The sequence below is a fragment of the Oncorhynchus kisutch genome, linkage group LG16 (genome assembly GCF_002021735.2).
Source record: "Oncorhynchus kisutch isolate 150728-3 linkage group LG16, Okis_V2, whole genome shotgun sequence".
NCBI lineage: Eukaryota > Metazoa > Chordata > Actinopteri > Salmoniformes > Salmonidae > Oncorhynchus > Oncorhynchus kisutch.
In genome coordinates, this window is record NC_034189.2 from 26,790,850 (window position 1) to 26,801,385 (window position 10,536).

Sequence of the window (10,536 nt, forward strand, 5' to 3'; positions counted from 1 at the left end):
ATATGGTAGATAAGTGCCCACTAGCATACCTTGCTACTCAGCAGAGACAATAATTCAGTCTCTAATGGTGTGATTCATCCGTTTATGATTCAACCCGAGCCCCTGGCCGATTCAATAACATTGATTCATTTGATTCTGGCTCTGTGCCATCGAGTGTGTGTGTGGTTCTACCAGTGAACCATAGATCAATAAACTTCCTTTTTTACCAATAAGCCTGGAGCAAATGTCCCCGAATGCGATCATTCTTTGCACAGTCCATCTTGCCATCTTCCTCTGTCTACCCCTCCGGTTTTCCTGTCTCCCTCTATCCTACTCCTCCCCTCTTGCTTTTCCTCCCACAACATCTCCCTCTCTCTCACTATCTCTTTTCTTCTCCAACAATCCCTTTTTCTGACCATCTCTCTCTCAGCTCCTGCCCTTTTGCCATAAGGAAACCTTTATTTTTGGGCTGTCTGTCTGTGGTATATTTGTTATGTCCAAAATGGTGCTATTAACTGATCCTATGGAGAGAGTAGTCGTTCTCTGTGTCCAGAGAGCTGTTGTGGCCAGACGATGGGTACAGGTCACGGCGCAGCAGCCGGTTGATGACGGTAACCAGGACCTTCTTGTACTGTTGACGCAGGAGGGAGTAGGCAAAGGGGTCGGACGCAGCCTTGCTGTATGTCAGGCACTTACTGAAGATTCCCCAGTGGCGATTGATGCCCACGAAGGGAAGCAGCTCCGTCAGCCTGAGAAGGCAGAGGTCAAGTTAGAATTCGGAAAATAGCCTTTTAGAAAGGGCAAATGTTATCCCATATTCAAAGCATGGTATTTATCTTGCAGCGAGTTGTTCTGTTTGCTATTGAGAGTGTTTTGTGGTAACTCAGTTGTTATTCTATGAAATGCCATGAGGCTCTAAGGTTGCAAGGTAGAACAGAATAAATGTGGCTTTATTGTTCAGCCGATAAACAGCGTGGTCGACTAACATTATACTAAAGGTAATAATAATATACATAAAATATTTATTCATAAGAAATATGTATAACATGAACATTGCTACATTATTATGGCCCACTGGTATGCATAAATGCTAATGACGCATGCAGTTGAGAGATAGAGGATAAATTCTGCCAATAAGCAGAAATTAAAAGTCATGCCAATTACTGAGACAGATTTCCTCATTAAAATGTTTTTCGTTATTCCACCCCCACCCCCCTCTAGACCCCACCTATCAGGTGGGGTCAGGTGGGGTCTAGAGTCCCACACCCACACACTATCTAAACCAGGGGTATTTCACTCTTACCCTACGAGGTCCAGAGCCAGAGCTGGTTTTCTGTTCTTCTACCTGATAATTAATTGCACCCACCTGGTGTGCCAGGTCTAAACCTGGACCGGAACAATTAAAACAAGTAGTGGAACTGGCTTCGAGGTCCAGAGTTTAGTTTTAGGGATCTAAACTATCACCCAGGTCTGTATAACACACCTGCATCGGATTTCATGTAATGTTCTTTGATGCATTTTTATTGCTCTGAAGTAAAGTTTCGGACTGATGCATCTAAAAACACTCCTCTTGAATTAATGTGGAGTTCTATGGAACCCCTGTTATTCCTAGTTAGGCACCTGCCCATAACTACCATCTCTAGACCAGTGGTTCCCAACTCCAGTTGTCGAGTACCCCCAACAGCACACATTTTTGTTGTAGCCCCAGAAAAAAAAACCTGTTTCAACTAATTTAGGTCCTGATGATTAGTTGATGAGTTGAAACTGTTGTTCTTGTCCGGGGCTACAATAGAAATGTGTACTGTTGTGGGTACTGGAGGACCTGAGTTGGGAACCACTGCTCTAGGTCATGCTGTGCATTCTTGTTAATTAAAGTCTCTTTATATGATAAATGTCATCTCATGGTTCAGTGAAATTAGATGACAACAGATAATGGATTGTTTAATGATGGATGTTTCAGTTACAGATGGAGATCATTGTCATAAACACAAAAAAATCCTCATTGGGTGAAATTGAATTAAACCTTCTGTTGTGCATGCATATGGCTCAATCTTGCATGCATATTGCCTCACCTTACAACTGAACTTTGTTCAATCAGTTATTTTGCTGTGTGGCAAAAGTTATTAGACAGTGTATATACCATTTGATTATAGCCTATATATTTACTGTTCATTAACTGAGTTTTATGAGCAAAGTCTGTTCACCCGGTGATGTGTTAATCTCATAAACCCTATAATACCCCTTTAATAGTGTGTGTTTACAGTAGGTGAATAAAACACCTGTTTGTACAGCTGCCTGTATTGCAGTTTACTGGAAATCCACTTACCTCGTAATAACATAGGGAGCAAAACAGATGATGAACGACCCAATGAAAATGCTGATTTTCTTGGTGGCTCTCTGTTTCCTCCGCTTTTGCTCTACCAGGCACCTTTGTTTCACACTGAAAATAGAAATGAACATTTATTAGTTCAGCAGAACAAATGACAAAACATTATACATGTAATATTTCCTTACATTTTTCGAACACCTTCTTCTAAGCATGTTTCCTCAGGGTTGACGCTATAACCTCTTATCATAGACTACTGTAAAGTTATTACAGCCCATTGTAACGGCTATTCATTCCACACCTCATAAGTAAAGGAAAATACATACGTTGGGTGAATATCCACCAGCAAGAACAGGGTCTGCATGGTTATAACGTCAATCCTCTTGCAGTGGAAGCGTGCAACTTTTAACACCTTCAGATAGGTGAAGCACAGGATCAGTAGAGAGAGCATGAAACTAGTGGCGTGGAAAACGACGGTGAAAATTGTAAACTTTATCCTGTCGCTCTCCTCGCTCAAATGCAAGGTGCACGATGCGTAAATGTGGCTATAGTCAACCCAGGAGAACAGGAGGGCGATGACGGAAAACGTGAGGGAGTGGAGCCACGAGTAGCACATCATGATCACTGCGTCCTTGTAGCGCATTTTACTGGAGTAACTCAAGGGAAAGACCACCGCTATCCAGCGGTCTATACTGAGTGCTGCCATACTCAACATAGTGTTCGCAGTCAAAAAGGTCTCCAGAAAGCTCACTGTATGGCAAAGGCAATCCCCAAAAGGCTGCTGGTTTCCGATAATCCCCACCAATGTCGATGGCATGTTCAAAAGGGTGATAAGTATGTTGCAGAAAGACAGGTTCATGGTGAATATTCCAGGCACCTGTCGGCGGATCTCGGTGCTTTGGACAAAACATAGCAGCACCAGCAAGTTCGACAACAACGAGACAATTGCGACCACAATAATGAACAACGCGAAGATAATTTCCACAAAGTCCATGTCTCACTTCGAAAAGTCCACTTGCGTTTTACATACACCTGTAAATAATAAACACGTAATATCCACCATGATTGCACCGTCGTTTATCTCCAGTTGGTCCTCATTACCAGACGTAACTCCTGCAAGTCTCGCCGTCTCCAAATTGGTGGAGCGCTGTCCAGAGTGCTGAAGTGAGGAGACGCGGGCGCGCCTTTCGAACCGCAGACCATTTCGTTAGTCAAACTTGTGGATTGTTCTACTCTCACAACAGATCACACACGTATTTGGAACAGCATTCACTGGTATGTGTAATTTAGCGTTTGGGTCCCACATGGGCTGATGTTTCGTATCTCCTCTCCCTCCTACGACTACCTCCACAAGAACACAGTGGGACCGCTACGCGCCGCATTGTCTTGTAAACAGAACATGCGTACTAGAGAAACAAGGTGACTGTTAGGGGAGCCTGCCCTGTCTAGCCCAGTCGTTTGTATAATAAAAACAAGCTATCACATTAAGCTAAAGAGAATGTCATCCATATAGTTTTATAATATGGGGAAGTTTCCCCCATTGCGTCATTGATACGTTTTGTAATTTACTAATGTGTTTGCGAAGTGATACACATTAGACTACAGATGGCAAAATTATGTTTCATAATGAACGAATATATACACCTTTACTGCGTCCTCATTTAATGATTAACTTTCCCAAATCGATAGTGGCTCAGCGACACCGCGCAGTGATAGGCCTGCTTGACAGATATTCAATAATTATGCGCGTCTCCCGTAGTCGAACGGCACCAGCGTGCACATTGGAGAGGCATGCAGGGAAACAGGCAAATATATCCGTTTCCCTGACATGAATTATTCACAAACCCGGAACAATTGTGTACGATTGTTAGAACTGAAATCTGTCTCAACTGTTTTGTAGTAAAATATGAATGTGACCAATTATGAATGCAAGGTTGTAAGAGAAGGTAGACATACCTGTATTGCTGAAATCCATGCAGCCCCAATAGTTTAGATTATTTCATTATAATATTGGTGTAATATTTGACTGGATATCATCATGTCAAAGAAAGACACACTGGAAAATGATGTGTTTGCATATTCATGAGGCAATAACTCTTACCTCATTTGGTGGAAAAGTACTGTACATCCCTACAGCCTACTAGCGTAATTTACATGCCAGAGATGAACTCATCACTGATGCTAATGCAGTAAATGTCCTGTATCTGAAAAGAACCATCATCAGAGCAACTATAACTGTCATCACCGGCCTCAATTATGTAAATTAATATTTTGTCAAACATAAAGTGAAAATATAACAGTTCTAATATATTAGAACTCCAAAGCCCAGAATAGCAGCCTTGTAATGGACAAAGACTAATATGCGTCATTGGTCAATGGGGGTCAATAAATGTCAGATAGTCTCTTATAGCTATGGTTTTTGCCCAATCCAATTGATTCCTCATGTATTTCTCATTTTTTTATTATTCCACAAGGAGCAATAAAATCCAGCCCCCACAGAGTCCATCTGGCTCTTATAATCACAATCACTAATATGGTAAGTCTACTGTTAAAATACAGAATAAATGACAGTATGCAAGACCATATGTACCACCTCTACTGTCTCTATTGTATGAATAACTCTTCCAAGTAAAAGCAGTGCTACACAATCAATCAAATTTATTTTACAAAGCACTTTTTACATAAGCATGTGTCACAAAGTGTTATACAGAAACCCAGCCTAAAACGCCAAATTTACAGCAGTGCAGATGCAGAAGCCTAGAGGGAAACCAGGCTCCGAAGGGTGGCCAGGCCTCTTCTGGCTGTTACGGGTGGAGATAATAAGTGTACAAGGCAAGATCGTTCTTTATGATGTTCAAATAATAACCACAGTGGTTATAGAAGGTGCAACAGTTCAATACCAAAGGAGTAAATGGTTACTGTAATGTAGGCCATGAAAACTAATCTCCAGCTCTAAGCAAGTAAATCAGTGAATATAACCCACATGTGCAGTACTAAATCAATGTGTTAGTTACTGCAGACTAGTATTATAACTAATCAACAGCCCTGATGAAGGTAAGGCACTTTATGAGTCCCCCTCCCCCTGTTTTTTGAGGAAAACAGCTAACTTCCTACTATTCTACACATTTTGACTTGGAGCAAAGAGAAAAATGTGCAGTTTTATAGCTAATCTCATGCTATTCTACAAATTTTGCCATGAGTCTGAGAGAAAATGTTTCTGTTGTAAAGCTAATTTCCTGTCATTCAAAAAATGTTTGATATTCTTATGACGTGTTCCTAATAATGCTATTTTGGGAGGCGGGCGGGGGCAACCCACCCCCAAAATAAATAAAAATGATCTGGCCAATGGCCCCCTACCCAGCTGGGGCCCCTGGGCTATACAGCCTTGGTTAGTCCATGCATTCTGTGTGTGTGTGTGTGTGTGTGTGTGTGTGTGTGTGTGTGTGTGTGTGTGTGTGTGTGTGTGTGTGTGTGTGTGTGTGTGTGTGTGTGTGTGTGTGTGTGTGTGTGTGTGTGTGAGTCAGAGATTAAGGGAGGTGAAGTGAGGCAGCGTGCAATGTCAGCTCCCTACAAATGACTGATCAAATGGCTGTGAGCGGGCTAGCTATAACTGAGCTCCTGGGAGGGAAATGGATGGCTATTTATAGCCATGATTGGGTGTCACATCCAATATAACTCTCCCAGCTCCCGCTGCATTAACAAACCTCAGGTGGGCACTGGTGTGAAGCGCAGTATTGGGCACCAAATAAGATAAGGTTCTTGGAGGGTTTGCTTTGTTGGAGTTGTTAGCCGTGCTATTTAAAGACAACAGGTCTGGATTACACTTACTGTGACCTAGTTAAAGGCAGGCTTTACAATTTGATTGATGATAATCTTTCTTTGTTGGCACAAGATCTATGAGGACTTACTGAAGATTGGAAGTGCATAAATACATAAAATACGGTATAGTCTGACAGGTTAGTCAAATGTGGATTACACACTTGACATCATGTCATTTAGAACAGTGGATGTGTACTGTCCCCTGAGCAATGATTTACACAATTGGCACCAACTGACAATGGATCACAGAGATGAAGAGGTCTGTCAGACAAGGAATGCGTTTACTTTGCACTTCTATATTGCTTTGCAAAAGTGCATCGTAGTGCTCAGTGTGAGGCTATGTTCTTCGGCGCTTATGTAACCATGGTTGAGCTTCACCCAAACCAACAGTCCTCACCTTAGGATAGCAACTAAGACGATCAAGAGAAGTGATGTTATTCCCCTCATATTCCCCCATGGCTGACAATGTACCTGGGATGTCTGTTAGTGTGTACCCATACGGTAGCAACCTTAAAATAGCAGCCTGCTGTGAAGTGCATGTAAGTACATAGCATAGGTGAGGGAAAAGGGCTCTTGGATGGTCACAGGTTGAGGAAGTCACCCACAGAATGGCAGGTTTCTGAGAATCAGCAGTGGTCACAAGGACTGTGGCGGTCCCGAAATGTCATCAGCCGGTGATTGTCAAGCAATTAACTGACGGTCTCATGGTAATTGACATTAATTAAAATAAGCACATTTAGGATTTCCTGGCTTTCACACATAGACTACAAGCTACTGATGCAGACCTTTGGAACATCTACATTTCAAGAAGTCTTATAAATCCATGTAATATAGAATACACCTTTACAGTAAATCCATGATTTATTTTAGACAGGTTTAAAGAAGCATGATATGAAAAAAATGTCATCTATTTCAGAAGAACAGAATAGCATTCTCTGAGTTGTCCCTATATTAGGCCCTGATCTAGCTATGCCAAATGACTGTGGGCTACACTAGTTAATTTAGCAGACAAGATTTGCTTAGAATTCCGTGGCATTATTTTATACTATTTTATAGTATGAAGAATACAATTGAACAAAGCTGAATAAAATAGAAAGGATATTTTCTGCAAGCAATTTGAGGGAGTGTGTACATGCAGCTATTCCACGTTGAGAGGTTAACAAAGAAATAGGTCATTTAGAATTATTAATGTAAATTGAGTTGTTCTACAAAGGTTGGGCTACATGTTTAGATAATAGAGGCCATCACTCTGTTTTCTCTTGCAATTGCATAGTTTATAGAAATGTTGCGCAACATGAGCTCATGGGCTCTCATGTAGTGTTTGATTTGATTTGAATGACATCTGCATTGATGTCAGAGTGATTAGTTGGGCAATAGAGTGCTGAATACCAGGCAGTTGGCAAGTTTGGTAGGCTACTAATGACCATCAGCAGCATCAGAGCTTGGAGAAGCCTAATTACCGTGACTAAACGGTCCCGTGGAATTTGACTGCCTTCATGACCGCAACAGCCCTAGTGGTCACCAACCTTTTCTGAGTCAAGATCACTTTCTGAGTCAAAATGCAAACCGAGATCTACCACTCAGATTTTTTTTAAACATGACTTAAACGTTAACCTATGCAACATTAACCAATTAAAAACAGTTATGTTGCAATGAGGTATGTGCAGTAGACAGGCCCAATACATTATCATTGCATATTGCTATGCTTCAATTGCCCTGTTAATGTTGTTCTTCTCAGACCATCTTAAGATTAGAGTTGAAAAAACGAGGTATATGACCACACTGGTAAATTTGTTGTATTACTTGTGAGGCACAGCTGACTGAACATAATAATATATATATATATATATATATATATATATATATATATATATATTACTGGACTGGTGGCCTGCATCTGATGGTCAGTCTGAGGGGGGGGAGGGATCAACGGTGAGGCTCCCGACTCACTGTCCCTTCTCTCTCCCTCCCTTGGCTGAGAAAAGGGGACACAGTCTTCCAGCTGATGGCGAAACTGAAGTTGCACTGCATTAATTCCTCATGCACTAATTCATGCTGTTACTCCTATGATCAGATAAAGTGAAATATTCCTAGATATTAAAAAAGACACATGCTGCTAATGATAACAACGCAAACTTATCAGAAACACATTGCTATAAGCTACTCCTTCAATGCAGCTGTAGTACTGGTTGTAGCGGAAGTGGAAGTAGGGAGAATGCACATTCTATGGCTTATACACCCATGAGTTCTGGAGCAACAGTGAGTAAAGTTTATTCCAAGAAATGCGGCCTTTTTATACGGATAGATGCGAATTCCAAGTGCAGTTGGCATGAGCATTCCCTTTCAGCAAAGTTAACTTTTTGTGCCTGTTCGAAAAGCTACATGCCTAAACCATGTCTGGTCCAGAGACAGTGGGAAAATAGCACAGTTTATACATTATGAAAACATTTGGAAAAACATTATAAAACAGTTAGTTAGAAGTAATTGATTCCAATAGAGACCTAAGAGTCAGAGGTCACCCCACGACTTATTCAGTCGGTTTGATGATGTAGAGATAGTTACTTAGGGCTAGGAACATAAGGTTATAAGGTCGTTTAATCCTTAAGCCTGTCAATCTTTCCTCACCCTCAAGGAACATTACACCGTCAAGTATAGATCAATGTCTAATCTCCGAGGTTAGAAATATTGTGAAAGTAGGCCTATAGTTCTGAAAATAATGATTATACTTCACTTAATTCTTATGTAATTATGTCACTTAGTTCTTCGTCATTGGCAGAGTCAGACGTAAAAGACAGCTCTGTACTATGACATTAGGGTCATACATTATCATTTTTTTAACATACAGTCAACATCCTAAGGCACAGGTTTGACAATGCCATTCGAACCTGAATGGGAAGTAATAGAAAAGTAACCCAATGGGGGTGCAGCGATAGAGCTGGGCTAGGCCAGGGACATACAGTATATTTATACAAAATGTATATTTATGATCTAGATATATGGCACTGGCTAGGCTGATGTTGATTGTCTGCTTTGTGTAGTGTTTACAGTTAATAGCAGTCAGGGACAGGTCTGCACAGCATACTGCACAACATACCTGAAACCCCAGACACTAGAACACTAAACGCATTACATTCTCAGGTCTAGCATACTAATTTGACGCTTGCCAGCAACCAAGTTTACAAGACATTTTAATTTCAAAACATAGACATTTTATGGAATAAAACGCAGCATCATGTGACACAAAATGCATCATTCGGATTGATGATTTCTGTATTTTGAATGTTACATATCTTGAAAACTTGATTGCTGACAAGCAAAAAAATGTTGGGACTATATCAACAACGGACTTATGAAACAAACACCAAAATATTGTTTTTAGGTGGAGTTTTCCTTTAATTGCCTATAGATAGATATGTGTGGCACCTTATTTAACCTTTGTTTATTGGTCAGCCAGCCCCATATACTACCCACCATTGCGACCTGTACGCTCTCATTGGCTGGCCCTCGCTTCATACTCGTCGCCAAACCCACTGGCTCCATGTCATCTACAAGACCCTGCTAGGTACAGTCCCCCCTTATCTCAGCTCGCTGGTCACCATAGCATCACCCACCTGTAGCACGCGCTCCAGCAGGTATATCTCTCTGGTCACCCCCAGAACCAATTCTTTCTTTGGCCGCGTCTCCTTCCAGTTCTCTGCTGCCAATGACTGGAACTCCCTCACTAGCTTTAAGCATCAGCTGTCAGAGCAGCTCACAGATTACTGCACCTGTACATAGCCCACCTATAATTTAGCCCAAACAACTACCTCTTTCCCTACTGTATTTATTTTATTTTATTTATTTATTTTGCTCCTTTGCACCCCATTATTTTTATTTCTACTTTGCACATTCTTCTACTGCAAATCCACCATTCCAGTGTTTTACTTGCTATATTGTATTTACTTTGCCACCATGACCTTTCTTTTTACCTTTACCTCCCTTATCTCACCTCATTTGCTCACATCGTATATAGACTTGTTTCTACTGTATTATTGACTGTATGTTTGTTTTACTCCATGTGTAACTCTGTGTCGTATGTGTCAAACTGCTTTGCTTTATCTTGGCCAGGTCGCAATTGTAAATGAGAACTTGTTCTCATCTTGCCTACCTGGTTAAATAAAGGTTAAATAAAATAAATAAATAAAAAAGTTGACTGTGAAAAAGTCAACAGATTGTTGTTCTTAATAGCTACCATAAAAACAATGAGATCCTTGATTTCTATATTTCCAAAATGAGATTTTGACATGGGCCAAATTCAACAGGGAACAACATTGCGGAACATTCAGATAGATATATATTTTGTAGAACAGTATTTCCTCTCTGACATGGGGAGTAAAGGAATCATGTCAACTGTGACTCTGCTTCTCACTTTT

At 40.9% G+C, this 10,536-nt stretch overlaps 1 protein-coding gene across 1 annotated transcript; it reads right to left on the minus strand.

The window, feature by feature from the left end:
- Window positions 1–135: 135 nt before the first annotated feature.
- Window positions 136–3,662, minus strand: LOC109906273 (G-protein coupled receptor 26). The gene is made up of 3 exons (XM_020503884.2): window positions 2,632–3,662; window positions 2,306–2,419; window positions 136–728 (listed from the first exon to the last, which is right to left on the minus strand). Exons 1-3 carry the CDS (start codon window positions 3,297–3,299, stop codon window positions 491–493), a joined length of 1,020 nt encoding a protein of 339 aa, XP_020359473.1. The 5' UTR covers window positions 3,300–3,662; the 3' UTR covers window positions 136–490.
- Between the last annotated feature and the right edge of the window lie 6,874 nt (window positions 3,663–10,536).